Below are 18,661 nucleotides of genomic sequence, written 5' to 3'. Positions count from 1 at the left end.
GAGTAGCTTCAAGCCTTTAGATAGCCATCGGAATGTTAAGAGTCGCTCGACTCCATCCCAATAGCAGGCGCTCTCTAAAATATTGTCTTCATGAATATCAGTCATGTCTAATTGTAAGCGTCTTGACCATGTCTTGTCCCTACATTCTCATGCTAATCTAGCTTCTTTACTTTCCAAGGCATTAACTATAAGTTTTCAACCCAAAAGTTGGGTATAGAACAACATTGATGGCTTAAATGAGACTTGGAAATACCCATAATACTTAATGCTAGTTGATCTAAACTCAATCAAGCAACAATGGTCCTCAATCTTAGACAACGAAACACAATGCATTCCCGAACCTTATAAGAATCTTTAAAAATAAGTAGTCTTTGATAATTTTAAAGTAGAAGTTTTCTGCAATTTTGTTGATTGTGGCCTCACCTACCAACTTTTTTTTGGGGGGGCGGGGTAGAAAACCCCACCCCAATATAATTATACCTCCCCATTGCATACCTCCCAAATTCACATTTGTTTTCTTCACCTTAGACTTTTATGGGGCCATGGACGTAGACAAGATTTGGACCTCAAAAACAACTTATAGTAGACTACATTGTCCTTCCTATATTCCAGAAATTTGCTCATAGTTGATTCTCCTAGCAAGCTTGAAGCTGTAAGCATGTAGTGGATCAATAGTTCTGAACCAAGGTATACAGATTATTTGTCCCACTCTCCATCATCACTCCCCACTTCATCATCACCAAATTGCTGCTCATCACCCTCTCGAGCTTCATCACCATCCTTGACCTACATATTTCATGATTCATTGTGTTCTTCCTTTGGTTTCTCCGAGGGTGGAGGCAAACAACTTGTGATAGTCTCAAGAAATTGATCTACATTCATCTTTAGAAGATATTATTTCCTCAGAATCTTCCATGATCTACATAAAAGAATGAGGTTAACACCAACAAGACAAAATCCAGCATTGAATAATGAGCACAACGTATAAGAAACTGACAAACTTTGTTAATTCCACGAAAGCCTGTAAAAAGGGAGTGAACATTGTCCAAGACATTTACCCTTTAAAAACTGACCATTTTCATAAAACAAGCACGCCTGTCAAATCTCAAAAGCATAATTTTTTTGTTAATGCCATTTGGGCTTACCAATCCTCTTGCTATGTTCGTCACGCTTATGAATGACTTACTATGCCCGTATATCGGGAAGTTTGTAGGACATTTTATTGCCAACATTCCTTTGAGGAAATCCAATGTATTTGTAAATAGACGAAAATTGTGCATGGTAAACTTGAGTAAGTGGGGTTCATTATTACTCCTCATTCTCATAGAATTGAACTCGATTCGAAGAAGGTGGCTATGGTAGAAGTGTGGCCAATTCCTGAAGAATGCCAAATGATGAGGTATAAATAAATTCACAAAAGGCTCGGTTATACATGTGACCCAGCTAAATTATGAACAGTTGTCTAAGGAGGCAGTGCTAAGTTAAATTTTTCTGTTGTCTAAGGAGGCAGTGCTAAGTTAAATTTTTCTGTTGTTGAGGAAAGGAAAGGAAAACCCTATACACAGCCAAGGAGCTCCATCGCCACAAGAACAGCACAGCATTCTCGTTCGGAGCTATGTCGCGCGTCTATGTGGGAAACGTAGATCCGCGAGCCTCAGAACGGGACCTCGAGGATGAGTTCCGGATGTATGGCGTCTTGCGGAGGTCGCTCTCTATTAGCTGCATCTGTTTTTTTTTCGCTTGGTTGCTCAATCTTTCAACTCTTCGCCTTTCGATGTCGGCTTTAGCGTTTTTCCTTTCTCCTCCCTACTACGCCCACGATGGTTTTGCATCTTTTGCGATCTTACCTTTCTGATCTGGAAACTCCCGGAACAAAGAGTACATTATGCGTCCGTCCCGGGCTGAGCGAAGGATTTGTCGTCAGTAAGAATCGTTGTTTCACACTGAGATTCAGTACTTCTGTGGCGAGGACTAGTGTGTAGTCTCGCAGTTAGTTGTCGACGCCTATCTTTATGTGTTTTGTTTGAATTTTTTTCAAACTCACGTTGTGACCTTTCTTGATTATACGTTAGTTTCCGTTGAAGCGTGCTGCAGTGTTTGGGTGGCACGCAAGCCGCCTGGATTTGCATTTGTGGAGTTCGAGGATCGCAGAGATGCTGTTGATGCCATTAGAGCATTGAATGGTGCGTTCTGTTAACCTCCAATTCTTTATTGTTGGAACTAGAGCTAGGATGAACTTTGTTTGTGGTCGTTGCTCCATAAGACTAATGCACATGTAGCATATGGGCTATAGGGGTTAATTTGAAAAGCAAAGAGGTTGGTATGTAACGCAATCCATCAGCACGATCTTGTAAGATGAGCTAATAGACTTGGCACATATTTAATTCTCTTCATTGTGCTTAATTTATAAGTAGTGCAGGCAAAATATGTATGCAGATACAATAGGTTCTTGAGAAGAGGGAATATTATCACACTGAATGCAAAATTGCGTGTCTTTATCCAAAAAAGAAAGAGTATGTTTCTTCCATCCAATCCGAATATCGTGGGTTTTAAACCACTCTATTCGGATTAACAAGTCCACCTGTTGACATAGCACGTAGAGCTACTGTGTAGTCTTGAATCCGGATAGAAAGCGCTTCAATCTTGCGATCCTAGAACTGCTTCCTAACTGAAAGCTGCACCTCGTAGGTTTGATCGCTAGGTATTGTGGACAGTCCCATTATCGCACAAGTTTGTAATTAACAAAGTTGTGAGAGCTGCCCGGGTCAAAGAGAATATGAATTCTTTGGTCCCAAACTTCTCCATAAACTGGGAAAAGATCATGGGAACCGAATAACGAATTATTAAAAGTGCAATTATAAGAAAGTGGACAGGTAATGACATTTACAAAAATACTTGTCATCGAAACTTGATTAGCTCCCTTAGCTCTGGTACTTGGACCTGCATGGAGCTTTGCTCCCGACGCTTGCTTCTGATTCTTGCGCTTAGGACAATCATTCCTAATGTGGTTCCACTGCTCGCATATGAAGCAACATCTTTTTTTCTTTAGCTTCAAGGTACGAAGGAAACGGGCATTATCATTCTTCGCCTGAGTCGAATGTCTCTTAGAGGCGTTGTCTAAAGACTTCGACTCCCCGGTACCAGTGGTAGATTGGAAGAACTTTCTCTTGTTGTTTCCACCCGTGTCGGTAACTGTGGTTCTCTTTGCGTTGGCCATGGTATCATCATATATGCGCGCGTAATTCATGGCCTCTTGTAAAGTGGTACACTTGTTGTTCTTGATCTGTAACTTGTACGAGTCAGGCAAACCATCCACAAAAAAACCTAACAAGGTCACTGGATCCATCTTTGAAGCTTTGGTCTGCAAATCCCGAAACCTGTGAAGGTAAACCTCAAAAGTCAGATCCAGCTTGGACATATCGAGGGCTTTAAGCTTGCCTACGATATCGTAATCTTCCTCCTCCTTCAGAAACTCTTTCTTGAAGACCCCTTCGAATTCTTTCATGTTGCAGGCTTGGGTCGGAGTTCCTTCCACCACAATAAAGCCTTTGCAGACTTAAACCCTACTGCAAGCTGTATTTTTTGTGAGTTGGAGAGTGAGAGCACAGTGTGTGAGCAGGAGAGCAAGAGAGTAGGAGAGTGAGAGTTGAAAGCAATAGTTGCAATAGAAGAGTGTGTTACAACTGAAGAGTGGGATAGGTTTTGTCTAAGTGACAAAACCTTATCCTTCACTAACCGTAGTTAGTGAACTAACTGTGGTTAGGAGAAAAAACCTCTAAAATGAGGAAAAAGTGTCCTTAACCTACTTATTACATTGGTCACTGCTAAATTATAACAATAATTCTAACTCCCCCCTGCAGTGCCAATGTCATGTATAAGGAAATGATCAATCACCAAAAAGAGATAAGTTCAGGGCACTGCGAAATGCCTCAAACTTTTCACGTGGAAGTGCTTTGGTGAAAATGTCTGCAACATTGTCATGTGTTGACACATAGATCATACTGATCTCTCCTGCATGCAACTTCTCTCTGACGTAGTGATAGTGAACCTCAATGTGCTTCGTGCGAGCATGAAACACTGATTCTTTGCCACTGCAATCTTTGACTATCAGTGAGAATTGGAGAAGGACCCTCCAATGAAAGATGAAGATCAGCAAATAAACGACGCAGCCAAACACATTCAACTGTTGCTGTGAAAGCTGCCCTATACTCAGCTTCACATGATGAAATAGCCACTGTAGACTGTTTCTTACTCAACCAAGAAATACAAGCTTTGCCAAAAAAGAAACAATTGCCACTTGTGGACTGCCTAGTGTCATAGTCTCCAGCCCAATTTGAGTCACTGTAGGCATGCATCTGCAAGTCACCCCCCCTGGGAAACATCAAGCCAAAAGACTTGGTACCTTGCAAGTAACGGAAGATGCGTTTTACAGCCTGCCAATGCATAGTCTTTGGGCTGTGCATATATCTGCTCACCTGAGAAATTGCAAATTGAATATCAGGTCGTGTATTGGAGAGATAAATGAGGCATCCAACAGCTTGACTGTAGAGTGTGACATCAATTGATTCACCTGCATCATTCATTGTAAGCTTCAGCCCTGGCTCCATGGGAGTAGCTATGGGCTTACAATTCTGCATGTTGAATCTGTTCAAGAGTTTCTGCACATACTTGGATTGAGACATAACGATGCCACTTTTCTCTTGAGTGAACTGGATCCCCAAATAAAAGTGTAGCAGCCCCAAATCTGACATGTCCAAAGTGGTCTGCAATTCTGCTTTAAAATCTGCAATATTATCCTCATTTGACCCTGTGAGCAGTAAGTCATTTACATAAAGAATGATGACTAAAATATCCCCCCCATCCTTTTTGATGTAGAGGGTGCTTTTAGTTGGACTATTGTGCAGCCCCTTGCTGGTCAGAAAGGCATGAATTTAGGCATACCATGCACGTGGGGCTTGTTTCAGCCCATACAAAGCTTTATTCAGCTTGCATACCTGAAGTGCATTTCCTGAAATTTCAAAGCCCGGAGGTTGTTTGACATAAACCCCTTCCAACAAGTCTCCATTAAGGAAAGCTGTTTTAATGTCCAACTGATGAACATTCCATTTAAAGTTTGCAGCCATGGCTATAATTGACCGGATGGTTGTCATTCTGGATGTAGGAGCAAAAGTCTCCTCATAGTCTATGCCCTTTTTTTGAGCATATCCTTTTGCAACCAGCCTTGCCTTGTACCGATCAACGGACCCATCTGGCTTTTTTTTGACTTTGAAAACCCACCGTGTACCTATGGCATGTTTACCTGGTGGCAAATCGACAACTTCCCATGTCTGATTTTTTCGAATGGACTGCAATTCATCGTGCATGGCATTCATCCAATGCACATTATTCTGTGCTTCTTCAAATGTCTCAAGCTCCTCCTCATCAAGAAGAGTACCTGCATAAGCTGATTCAACTGAAAGAGCTCCCCCCCCATGCCTTACTACACTCCGAGTTCTGCCAGGTAATGGAGCATCAATTTTACTCTCCCTGAGAGTTTGTAACAGCCAATTCGGAACTGTTTTTGCTGCATGTATTTTGCAATTTCTTGTTGAACAACCTCTTCCACTGCTTGTGGAGGTGGTAAGATATTCTGTGGCTGAATCGGAGCCTGTGGAGGTATCTGAAAATTTTGATTTGCATTAGATCTATCAGCAAGGGAACCCAAGGCAATGGGTAGTAATCCCTCAAAGAACCCAAGGCAATGGGTAGTAATCCCTCAAAGACATCATCGGAAGAAGTAGGAAAATCAAATTCAGCTCGAGTGTGAGCTGAATTTTAAAATATAACATCTCTACTGACAATAATCTTTCGTGTGATAGGATTGTAGAGACGGTAGCCCTTGCTCTCTGCATTGTACCCAACAAAAATGCATTTGATTGCCTTATCAGACAACTTATGCCGAAACTCAACGGGCACATGAGCATATGCAAGGCATCCAAAAACACGAAAATGATCCACAGAAGGCTTTCTCCCTTGCCAAACTTCATAGGGAGTCTTGGTCTTCAAAGCTTTTGCGGGAGCCCGATTCAAAACATAATTGGCACACATGAGACCTTCAAGCCAAAATTTGTGAGGTAATTTTTTACTTTTTAGCATGCATCTATCCATCTCCATAAGGGTACAATTTTTCCTCTCAGCTTTGCCATTTTGCTGAGTTGTTAGCCTCACTGTAAGCTGATGTGCAATGCCCTTGTCTTTAAAAAATGCATCAAAATTTGCAAATAAATACTCCCCTCCTCTATCTATGCGTAATGTCTGTATATTGAGTCCTGATTCATTCTCAACCATGGCTGCAAAGTGTTTGAAAACCATAAACACTTCTGATTTGTGTTTCAGCCCATAAACCCAAGTGTAGTTGGAGTAGTCATCTATAAAAGCGACAAAGTAGAGATGACCACCCAAAGATGGAGTCCTCATGGGACCACAGACATCACTATGTATAAGCTGTAATTTTCGAACAACTTTTACTGATCCATCCTTCTTGAAAGGAAATCTGTGCATTTTACCAAGAATGCACCCTTCACAGGCATGTGGAGGAGGTGTTTCAAGAGGAGGCAATGCATCAACCATAGCATGTTTTTGAAGCGTCATCAAGTTGCCATAATGCATGTGTCCATATCTGGCATGCCATAATTCCATATTCTGCATAGTAGCAGTAGGAGTGGAAACTGCAAGAGCATGTGCTGGTCTTTTCTCATACATGTTAAGCTGAAAAAGACCACGTAACAAAGTGTCAGACAATCTCAAGGCATAGTCATGCTCTCTGTCATGGACTGCACACTTGTCATCTTCAAAAATGACTTGAAATCCAGCTCTGTTAAGAGTGGACACTGAAAGTAGATTTTTTGTGATACCAGGCACATACAAGACATCAGAAATTTTGAATGTTGAGCCATCAATGGCTGTAAGTTCAACTTCTCTTGTACCACGAACTGAATAGGAGGAGTTGTTGGCACATGTGACCTTTTTACCAACGGGAGATGGATGCAGAGATGTGAAAAGACACTTTCTCGAAGTGATATGCTTTGAGGCACCGCTATCAAAATACCATGTATTTTGTGTCTCATTGACACTGAAAGCTGATGCATCCTTGGAAGAATCATAACTGCATGTTAGAAAAGCATAAGAGTCATCATTACAAGTGGCTGTAGTATCCGGAGCAGCCAACTGAGAGTCTGAAATGCAAGACAAGAAGGCATAGTCGTGCTCCACAAAGTTGGTTGTAGCTTGCTTATTGTCAGATGCACGAGGAGCTGAATCTGAAACAGCCATACCGGAGCTGTTTTTCTTTTCTTTTGCAAGCCTCTTCTTGCATTCTCCAATGTAGTGACCTGGCTTTTTGCAGTAATGACGTATTCCCTTCTTCTTAGGCTTACCTGTTGGAAATCATATCCCTGCCTCTGAGAATGAAAGCCAAACAACCAAACACACTTTTTTTTAGTAAAATCTTTTATTTCTATGTGGGAAACCTCGAAAAGAGGTAAAAACCCACCAATAAGTACAAAGAAAAAATTTACAAGTAAAGCCTAAGAGGAAAACTCATGAGGCCGCCAAGTAAAAAGTTACATATCAAGGTGGAGGAGAATCAAACACAAAATCCTTCAGCTTAAGATTATTGCTTTGTAATAACTGATGTAGTGTAGAAACCACACCACAAGCTGTTGCCCTTGTGATTCTTCTTAATATAAGCCGGCACCCGAAATTTTTGATTCACAGGGTCAAAAACCTGTTGTAACATGGGATGAAAAGAATCCAGTGAAAATGGCACATTTGCATCCCCCATGAAGCTACACTTGCTCATCTTGGCAAAGAGTTGATGGAATCTGAGAACTTTCAGAATCTGTTTCACATGTGCAAGGTGGTCCTCCTTGGATTTGCTGTAGATCAGTATGTCATCAAAGAATACCAAGGCATATTTATAAAGGTATGGCTGTAGTATCTTATTCAGCAAGGCTTGAAAGGTAGCTGGGGCATTGGTCAGCCCAAATAGCATCACCTTAAATTGATGCAACCCTCTTTGAGTTCTGAAAGCTATCTTTGGCTCATCTCCTTCCCTCATTTTAATTTGATGGTATCTTGAAGTCAATCTTGGTGAACAACTTTGCTCCCTTTAGTTCATCCAATAGGTCATCTATTTTAGGAATAGGGAACCTGTTCTTTATAGTAATTTTATTGAGATTCCTATAATCAATGCATAATGTCACCACAATGTAAATATCCTAAGTCAAAGTACAGTTGACCATTTATCTGATCATAATTAAAGAGTTTTATATGTGTTAATTATGGTTAAAGAGTTCTTTTAATGGTCAAAGAATTGACTACAGTCAAAGATACTTGACTCTAGTCAAGAAAACCTGACTTCGGTCGGGGAGACTTGGTTTATTACCAAGAGGGTTAACTACGGTTAACCAGAGAACCATAGAGCTGACTACGGTCAGAGAGTGTTGACATCGGTCAATGAGACTTGGCATGCGCCAAGAGGGTTAACCACGGTTAACCAAAATGTGCCAACTTCGGTTGGAGAGTTGTGCCAACTTCGGTTGGAGAGACTTGGCTATAATTAAAGCGTCTCGACCCTTGGTCAAAGCTCCTTAATTATGATCAAGAGCGTTGACTCCGGTCAACCAGAGAATAAATATATATTTTTATATTTGTTTAGGTGTGCACATGTATTCAGTGGGGACGCCCACCATGACTAGAATTAGTCCACAGTGTGTTATTTGCATGCAAAGCGCTAACAATTAATGGCTGTCATGGGGCAAAGTCAGAGACCAGCAAGCACTAATTTTATTTGATCGAAGGGCTACTGATAATTTCATATCAGAGGACCTAGCCCTGAGGCTGGGAATAAAGACCCTTCTGGTGGCACTCGTAGCACACAACATTGGCACGTTCTCTTGGAGGGCAATTGGCTTGATTTCTGATGCCCACCATCTCGAAGATCATTTAGGGCCTTGGCTAGGTCATTGACTCCAGGTTCATTAGCAGGAGGGGCCGGGGGAGTAGGAAGGAGGGGGGCTCGTGGGCGAGGCTGGGGAACTCTTCTAGGCGGAGGTTGAGGATATACTCCTTGTTGAGGGTAAGCATCTAAGGGAGGACCATACATTTGAGGTGGAGGCGGTGGATGCATCCCTGATGAGGGGTGGGGGTATGCCTCTTAGTTAGACCCCCCAGGTTGTTGTTGCAAGAATTGAACGGGTGGAGTCTTTGGGTCATATGATGCAGGATTGGTGTAAGAGGATTTTAAATTTGCAACCCTTCTGCGTATTCTTAGCATAGTCACAAGAAACGTTTCGTCCGTTTCGTTGTTTCGAGGTTTCGACAGGTTTTGTTTCGTTTCGTTTCGAATCATCGGACGAAACGGATAGGTTTCGAAATGATACTTGATATATACAAGGATAGGGGCAGATAAGACATGTTATATTCAAGTTTAGAGTGAACAAAGAGAAATACAAGTGTCAAGTGACAAGTCCTTAGTCAAGACACCCAGTGTCTAGCCTCTAGGTAATCCAAAACACAAACACATTCAGGAATCAGAATTCAAGTCTCCTTTCTCAAGTTTCAAATTTAGACCAATTAATATTTATGGAGTCAAAACTTAAAAGCATATTGACATTGGACATTGGATTCTAGCATCTAGACTCTAGAGATATGAACATCATTGATTCATTGAAATTTGAATCTAGATATATGAGTCATTACTTTCCAAAATGTCAAGTAAATATAAGTTCCCAAAATAGACATATGAAATAATAAGTTCCCAAAGTGACGAGTTGTAAGCTCAAACTTCAAAGTTCCAAAAATGAGTAGCATGAGTGATAACAAATCATAATTTGAAACTACTCAGTGCTCACTACTCTCTCTACCAAGTTCACTATCACTATCTGCATCTTCATCTGTGGATTCTGTGCCATCGGAACTCTCTTCCTCCTCTACCCTTGCTACCATCTCCTCAAAGGAATCACTACTATGACCACTAGTAATAAGGGTACGACCACGATCTCGTCGGCGTCTATAACAGCGTGGTGAAGATGAAGTGCCAATGCTTGCAATCAAGGGTGGTGCACTAGTAGATGCTTGTGCAATAACCCTTTATTGCGAACGTGTGACACGTCGAAAGCGTGCCTCATCCTCTCGAAGGAAATCATATGCTATATCCTCATCGCTGCGCCTTTGGACGAATGATATATCAATATTCTCCCCTCGAGCCAAGCCTTGCTCAAGCTTTCTTAGAACTTCAGGATCAACCTCTTTCACCTTCCAATGTAACACTTCAGCCCCTTCAGCCCCACTGGTACTTTCTTTGTCTTTGAACCGCTCCAAGAGACGAAGGTTGGCATTTACATAGACCAACCTATCAAGCTGTGATGTGCTCAATCTGTAACATGATACATGATTACATCACATAAAACGTAAATATTTTGAACTAAAACAAGATTGAAAATGCATCTAGAATCTAGATTCTAAGTAGTCATGATTCGTAAAATTGGAGAAGACTCAAGACTCAAGAAATGCATCCAACCATTCATAACTTATAAGTTGGATTACCTATTTCTTTTCTTAGTATGGATGTCCGCACATATGCTCCATATGCGCTCAGCTGATCCACTAGTACAATCCTGTGATAAAACTCGAAGAGCTAATCTTTGCAAAGTGGGAGTAAGTCGCCCATTTATCTCCCACCATGATACAGCAAATTTCCTTTGCTCTAGACTCATAGCCACATCTCGCCTGAATTGGCTACGGTCATGAACATAGAGGACAGACTCTCTTTCGATCCTATAAGTTGAGTCATGGACATTGCTTTAGTGTTAGATAGGAATTAGGATAATGATTCATGAAGTAGACTTTAAAGGCATGCATGCCAGAGTCAAAAGAGGTTGCAAGTAAAAGCTAATTGATCGTACAATATACTAGAGTCTAGAATTAAGAATCAAGATACTTAGGAGTTAGTACTCACATTCCTTGCTCTTCAGAGGGGATAACTGTATCCACATAGGATGTCCATCCATTCATAAGAACAATATCGGACCAATGACTTTCCTGCTTGTACAATGGATGCACCATGTAGGAAACAATATGGATTGGTTTATGAAACCAGTTCCATCTTTTTGTCCATATGGCACGAAGATCATCCGCCCTGTAAATTGCAATATATTAAATTTCAATACTATGTATAAATAAACATTCTCTAAATTCTATGTAGTAGCTCATGAGTCATGATAGAATCACTAAAGAGTTTGCATACCTATGACTTGAGAGAGATCTACAATTGAGCATACTCTCTTTAAGCTTTTGCATGTAGTGATAAAGATGACTCATTGTACTTCCCTCATGGTCAAATAATCTTAAAATGAAGTACAAAGGTGCAATGGCAGCCTTTATGGCTGCAGCTTCTTCCCAAAACATACTGTCCAAGATGTATGAAGTGATTGTACATGCCTCTGCTTTGCGGCTTCCTCTCCAAGCTTCCCACTCTTCACTACAAACGAGACGCCTAAGCGCATCTTTCGTTTGTGTCATCCTACAAGTTTAGGACAAGTTAAGAATCAAAATTTGAATACATAAGTATTAAGAATTGAAAATTGAAATTAACTCTCAATTGGCTAGCTAAAAAAGGATGTTGACTTACCTTTGAAGAACAAGAAAGAGATAGCCAAATCTTGTCTTAGATGGCTTCACAAGATCATACTTGCATACTGCTCTGAAAAGAGCTAATGCAATGCTCTTTCTTGTTATGAACTTGATGATTTGGCTTGCTTTATTAAGAGTAGATTGCACCCAATCCAACTTGGCAATGTCCTCCATCATCAAGTCCATCGAGTGAGAAGCACATGGAGTCCAAACAATGCTTTTATAATCTCTCTCAACCAATTCTCCCATCTTGGCACAATTGGAGCCATTGTCAGTAATAATTTGGACCACATTTTCTGGCCCAACCTCCTCAATGGCATTTTTAATGTGTCCATAAATCCATTCCCCAGTGATACTCAAGCCAGGGGTGGAGGCATCAACTACACGAAGTAATGTAGTGCCAGCACAAGATGAGACCAAGATATTTATCATGTGGCGCCGCCGCTGGCCACATTGCCAAGTCACAAGAATCAAGATCCATAAGTAAATCATACATTTGTTGTTAATACTAAAATCAGCCACCACAAATCTTACCAAAGACTCAAGAGTCAAGAGTGAAGGGTTGTACTTATAACTTACAGTGTCACTCCATCCATCTGACACGATGCTACAACCATATCGCTCCCAACAAGCTCTCAAACCCACAAGCTCCTCTTGAATCTGCCTCACTTGGTTTGTCAAGTGTGTAGTTCTCAAGGACTCACAATTTGCTGGTTGTAGACCTGTAGCTCCTGCTGCGGCTGCTGCCACAAGTGCACGATGGAACTTTTGGTATGCTGGACATCGAGCTATGTTGAAAGCAAGGTTGCATTGATAGAAGAAACGATGCTCAGCTATTTGAGCCTCTTGCTTCAACTTTGGAGCAAAGCTAGCATCAAGGGTGATTTGGCGCCTTGGCAGGTCTCTTCCCCTCTTTCTTGTTGTTGCAGCCTTGAGATGAATATGGGAGGATGTTGGGATCCTCTCATGACCCACAGCAACACTAACAAAGCTTGATGAATGTGGAGAAGCCACAACATTCGAGGGAGCTTCATCTTTATTGACATTGGGTAAAGACTCACCAATGTTAGAAGACTCCGGGGTGATATGAACTTGGGAAGAAGCCCCAGTATTACTTTGAGAAGACACTTGAACTGAGGTTCTTGTTGAAGTAGAGGCCCCTCTTTTCAGCGCTTCACTTTCCTTGGCTTCTTGCACCTTCCCATCAATTATCTCCGAAGGCAAAGGTAGAAGGAGCAATGACCGGACCTCTTCAAACTTTGATGGCAATCCACCATGGGCCAAAAAAATACCTTCTGGAACATGAGTGCAGCCATGTGTTCCTTGAGCTCTCTCCCAAATGTAATGTGCCTTCACCCGGTTTGATGCTCCTCGAATTGTTTCCCCACAATACTTGCAAACCACACATTTTGTGCCAGAGGTACCATATTTGCTAACGAGAACTGAATCTTGCCAAACATCACGCTGAGTGGGAGACTTGCGAGGAGGCATGATGGAGAAGGCCTTGAAATTTGGGAAGAAACAGAGAATTGGGGCAAATTGGGCTGTTGCTCCTTGATCCAGGTGCTGCTCCTTGAGCAGAACCAAAAAACAGCAGCAACAAAGGGGATGGTGGGCAGGACTGTCGATGGCAGCAGGCTGCAGGCCCTAGGCGTGGACGGTCACCGGTAGGAGTCGAATGATGAATCTCGATTGCAGCCTGTAGATCGTTGATGGCGTCAGAGCGTGGGAGTCGATTGCAGGCCTTGTGTTAGTGGTAGCTAGCAGCAGCTAGCTTGAGCCTTGCAAGCAGCCTGCAAGTCAAAGGAGCAGCGGCAGTGCTGGGCTGCAGGTCAACGCCGAACGGAGCAGCGTCACGAGCCACAAGCTCACGTGAGCGCTCACCGTAGGTAGCATAGGGAGCAGAAGCGGGCTGCGGACTAGCAACAAATTCAGGCGGGAGGATCGCAATCGATTCGCGAAGGGCAGAAACAAAAAAACGGGCGAAATCGCCATTTTGAGATTTGGGCGAAACACGCGTTTCGTTGGGAGCGTTTCGAAACGTTTCGGCACGAAACGTTTCGTCATGTTTCGACAGGACGAAACGCGTTTTCATGTGACTATGATTCTTAGAGTTGCTCAGAATGAGAGCTTGTAGACACAACACTGAAAGCATAGATAGATTTACCAAGTTGATGTGAGGCCTATATTAGTTGGAGCTTCTGTAATGCAAAAGAATGTATAGGTGACATGCATGCATTTAATAAGAACTTAAAGCGGTTTGCAATGAGAGGCTGCATGGTTCTCATATATGTCACATTCTGGAACTAGATGTGCTCACAGCTCCATCGAGTACGCATGCATGCACATGCCTTAACGTGTGGCCTTGGGGAGATGAACTGTTCAGCTTTGAAGGCACATGCATTACCATGCATTAAAGTAGGTAAAGATATATCAAATTTCCACCCATGTCATGCAAGGCGTCTAAGTTTAGATGAGTCCACCTTTGGATTGTTTTGTTTTATTTTGGGGGGGGGGGGATGATGTTGTATTTTAAATTTTAATAGGTATATGTTTAGCTATCTCAACCCTAGAAGGGGAAAAACCAGCAAAGTTCAGCATGTACACATCATAACCAGGATCATGGTCCAAAAACGGTACAAAAATTGTGTCGCCCTGCATATATATCTACCAGGAAAGTTGTGGGTGTACATGCATTAACCCGCTGCTACTTGGCATACCTTGGACCAGCATGTGTGCCATCGAGCTTCAGCATGGTCCGCAGCCCACAGCCTACTTGAGGTCCCCTAGCTGATGTACTAGGCGCATGCCCTTTCCTCCTCATGCATTTCATCGGCAAGTACCACCCAAACAATACTACTCTAGGAAGCACTATTATTGACACCACCATGGGGGACAGCCCAATGCACGAAGCAAGCGTAATGGACCAACCTGCAATTGGCATCCAAAGTGCACAAGTCGAGTTGTTTTAGAAACATTCCTGCCGTTCAAGGCTCTTAGGTATGATATGATTAAGCAAATGTTGACGAGGGTAGCTGCAGGCTGATTTTGTTGCCCTCCCATCACTAAGCTGGAATGCGCTACCCAGATGTTCCAGGCAGTGATGCTGAGAATTGTCTCTCAAATGCCGTCCTTGGCTAGGGTGGACTTCGTCTTGAATGTCCTGGCAGGTGACTTTTAGTCCATCTATCCTGTAGGCTGGAGAGACCATCTTAGGGGAAGCATGTCTTGAGGTTCAGTTGGGTAGCTAACTAGGGTTCAAGCGGCTTCCATTAGCCTTTTAGAAGTAAGGATACCATCCAAGATTAAGGAATGCATGGATATTTCTGTGCAAATAGATCAGTGAGGAGAATGCATCGTAGCCAAGGAACACGATAAAGATTGTAAGAGTGTGTTGCAAAAGGCCAATGCAATTTCTAAGTCATGAAACAGATTTAGCTTTTTTATTTTTGTTTCAGAGTTAATTATGTTGTTCTGTCTTTAAAAAAAAAGTTATGCAGTATTCATGCCTACAATCAACGTAATTCATTATGACTCATTAGCATGCAGATTTCCATTTTGTGTGTGTTTGTTTCTCAGGGTTTCTCTTTTCCTTCAGCAATAAGTTTGGGTGTATGGTTTTCTACATTTAATGGGAGGTTGTGTTTTATGATATTAGGAAAAAATGGCTGGCGAGTGGAACTTTCTCGTAGCTCCAGCGGTGGCGGTGGGGGAGGTGGTGGTGGGGGAGGTGGCGGCGGCAGTGGTGGTGGTGGTGCCCCCCGTGCTCGTGGAGGTGACGATATGAAATGCTATGAATGTGGAGAACCTGGCCATTTTGCTCGAGAGTGTCGCTTACGTGTTGGACCTGGGGGTCTTGGTACTGGAGCTCGAGCTCGAAGTCGCAGTCCTCGCTACAGGCGCAGCCCAAGTTATGGACGCAGGTCTGCTCTAAGTTTTGCTAGTCATAGTTTTGTTAGTTGTGACCTCTCTCTCTTAACAATGTTTGCACCATACCATGGAACAGCTGCCATGGCTGGTTGGCTCTTGTTCTTCATTTTATGACTTTCTTTGTGACAAGCCTGATTCTTTTCAATGAATATTTGCTTGTCGTGCAACTATTGGTAGTTCTTATGAACTGACACTTGAGCATGCAAGGCTCATTGATGGAGCTATGCACTATGGTTTGTAGAACGGGTATCCATCCAAGGAACACGTCATGCACATGGATTCTACAATTCTGAGAGGGTCATTACTAGAGCAGTCAGATTGATTTTACTTGTTTTTAAATTGTAACAAGTGCTTAGAAGTTCTTGGCTTAATCTAGGTTAACTTATCTCTGCCCAGATTTGCATGCTATTTCTCCTGGGAAGCTGCATCCTATCACCTTCCTACCTCAATGAACTTTGGGATTATGCCTGATAGGTTTTTCCACTCGGTTCTAGCACTTAGTGATGCGTGGGCTCTGCTTTAGCTTGATGAACTTCTGGTTTTCTTAATTGCAGTATTTGGGAGGTTCTAGTCCTTGGTATAACAAATTTAATGATGCATTGTAATTTCGATTAGGAATTGTGATGCTATTGTTGTCTAGGGACCTATATATTCTCAGATTTTGTATTTTACTCCTTAAGCTCTATCCGAGTCACCGATTCTCTCTGGTTTAGCAGTGGCCAAAGTCCCCGAGCTCCAAGTTATGGTGTTGGTGGAAGGAGCCGCTCTCCTGTACGACCAAGCTACTCTCCTCCTCCCAGAGACCGTAGCCTGAGCCAATCACCCCCACCTCGACGTCGCGATTATAAAGGATCTCCTCCTGCAAATGGGTAAGCAGTTGCAGTTGGTGCCTATGAAGGTTTCCTGTACAGGAGTACATCTACTTTCTAACATGTTTTTTTTCATTTGTTGATCAGGAGTCCGCAGATAAGGGATCGTCGGTATAACAGAAGTGTTAGTCCTTGATGGAAGCTATGAAGTGAGCAAGTGGGGTTTGCTATTATTTAGAATGGTCGACCTTGGAAACGTTACAAATCATGGTCAGGGCACACTTGCTACTGATAAAGTTTTGAAAGGTGCTTGATTTCATTGGCAGCTGTGGCCTTGTGGCTCCAGCTGATACATTTATCAGATCTGCAAAGTGCTGGCTACATCAAACTGCTAAGTTTGTCTTCGTATGATTGCACTTCAACTGCATCCAGTTTTGGCTTTCTTCTTCAGCGGATGGTGGATTGTTGAAGCTTCATCTGCCTGAGATGGATAAGTTTCTGCCCTGTGGTTTTTTTGTCTGGTGTTCTGGACTTCTTTTTTTGGAAAAGGACTCTGGTTACAATTCTAATTATGAGCTTCTTAAGCTTCCTAAAAGCTTTAATCCCTAACAAACTCACTTAGGATTCCTTTTTGTGGTGTGTTGAGGTATGCTTCTGCTTATGGATCGGTACGGCCTGGCTCTGCACTGCATTCCTCTTCTGCCTGGAAATCCTACTTCGTTTTGTGAACTGCATCGCCACCCTGAACTGCATCACCATTGGAAAAGGGGACCTTCCATTCTGGCTGTTTATAGGTGGCCTTTCTCGTCAATTTTCTAGCAGAAATCCTTCGTAAAATGCACACTACACAGGCTGCTGGGATGGTTGGAGGGCCCTTTTGTGCCAAGAGAAAAGACGGAGAATCTCTATTCTGCAGATGCACTGCTCTTCCCGGTGCTTCACTCTGTTTGTCCTCCAATCTACATTCTTCAACCTAGGACTTGGAAGCAGTGCAGATCTGCTGTTCCTTGTGGTTCTTTTCTTGTGCGGCAACTTCTTCATCTTGGTTCTGGAGTGGTGTTTGCATCCGGCTTGCATAGGATCTAGGTGTCTTCACATCTTAACCTCTACAAATCGGTGTGCTGGATAAATATGCGTATGAGGGGCTGCGTCTTTGAAGAAGGCATATGGTTACAGACTTTGTCTGGGCTTCATTGTTGTGGGTGTTGATATACGTCTTTCCTGTCTACGCCATCATCCTTTTGTTACCAGACTGTGGAATCACGTCTACATCTGCGGAGAACAGAGGTGCAGGCTTTGAAGCTTGGTGTGTGTTGTAATTATGAATTTTGTTGTCTTATGCTTGCAGGTATTGCTAAATTGTGCTCAATTTCAATGTAATTGCTTTCCATCTTGATGCAAATCATGTTTCCTTTTCTTGGGATAGAGTGGGAAGAGCCTTGCTGATCTTTAACTTTTTTTGGGATAGATTTCTTTCTTTTGAAGATGGGGTTTGATTTACTAAATTTTTTTTTGTGTTAAGGTGGAGCTTTGTTATTTGCTATTGGTCCAAGGTAAAGACGGAGTGTGCTCTCTCTCTCTCTCTCTCTCTCTCATTCCTGAAGTCTGCAGATAGATAGCTTGGTACTGGGATTGGTAGGAAACAGACTATGACCATCCTGTAAGCTATACAAGACCTGCACAGATACTGCTTGCTAGTGTGATAGAAAGGAAAACATGATCTTGTCTTGGACCCTATGATGTCTCCGTCTGGAGTAAGATGTCTACAACATATACCTTCTGCAATCGTGCTTGTAAAAGGCACATGAAGGAAGTTGTTTGTTAGAAGTTGCAGGCTGCTGCTAAAGGCACATCACATTTTGAGGCTGCTGTTAGCAGGTACATCATTTAACATAATGTAACATGGGCATACTCACGAGTTTTGAAAAAGGAGAAAGTTGTAACTTAAAACTTGTGCATGCGCACTTGAAAGGGTATGCACAGCATGCCTCTATACAGTGTACATGCATGCATAATTTTGCAGGTATTCAATTACAAAGTCCAACTACTTTTGTATACATGCATGCGCACATTGCTACACTGTAATCTCCATGGTGCATGATGATAAAACTGAGTTTTCCTTTGTAGATGGAATGTGTGGGCTGTGGCTTGTTGGGATCATGGTTCTCAATTGGTGATCCATTCAATTCTGTCTGTGTGCTCTTGCTCTCTCTCTCTCTCTCTCCCCCCCCCCCCCACAGTTGAGACTC

The 18,661-nt window shown here is 42.4% G+C and overlaps 2 protein-coding genes across 2 annotated transcripts; one reads left to right on the top strand and one right to left on the bottom strand.

The window, feature by feature from the left end:
* Positions 1–1,465: 1,465 nt before the first annotated feature.
* On the top strand, positions 1,466–17,915 carry LOC147880123 (serine/arginine-rich splicing factor RSZ21-like). The gene is made up of 5 exons (XM_087371747.1): positions 1,466–1,704; positions 2,095–2,183; positions 15,332–15,596; positions 16,320–16,472; positions 16,560–17,915. Exons 1-5 carry the CDS (start codon positions 1,616–1,618, stop codon positions 16,606–16,608), a joined length of 645 nt encoding a protein of 214 aa, XP_087227873.1. The 5' UTR covers positions 1,466–1,615; the 3' UTR covers positions 16,609–17,915.
* On the bottom strand, positions 10,132–11,562 carry LOC147880124 (uncharacterized). Its single transcript, XM_087371390.1, has 4 exons — positions 11,288–11,562; positions 11,000–11,179; positions 10,588–10,809; positions 10,132–10,417 (listed from the first exon to the last, which is right to left on the bottom strand). The coding sequence occupies exons 1-4, from the start codon at positions 11,560–11,562 to the stop codon at positions 10,132–10,134; spliced, it is 963 nt and encodes a 320-aa protein (XP_087227516.1).
* Positions 17,916–18,661: the final 746 nt, after the last annotated feature.

The sequence above is a fragment of the Dipteris shenzhenensis genome, chromosome 33, assembly GCF_047967505.1.
Source record: "Dipteris shenzhenensis isolate YYH24624 ecotype China chromosome 33, Dip_SZ_1.0, whole genome shotgun sequence".
NCBI lineage: Eukaryota > Viridiplantae > Streptophyta > Polypodiopsida > Gleicheniales > Dipteridaceae > Dipteris > Dipteris shenzhenensis.
Note: the sequence above shows the minus strand (reverse complement) of the source record. Positions and strands in the feature narration are given on the sequence as shown.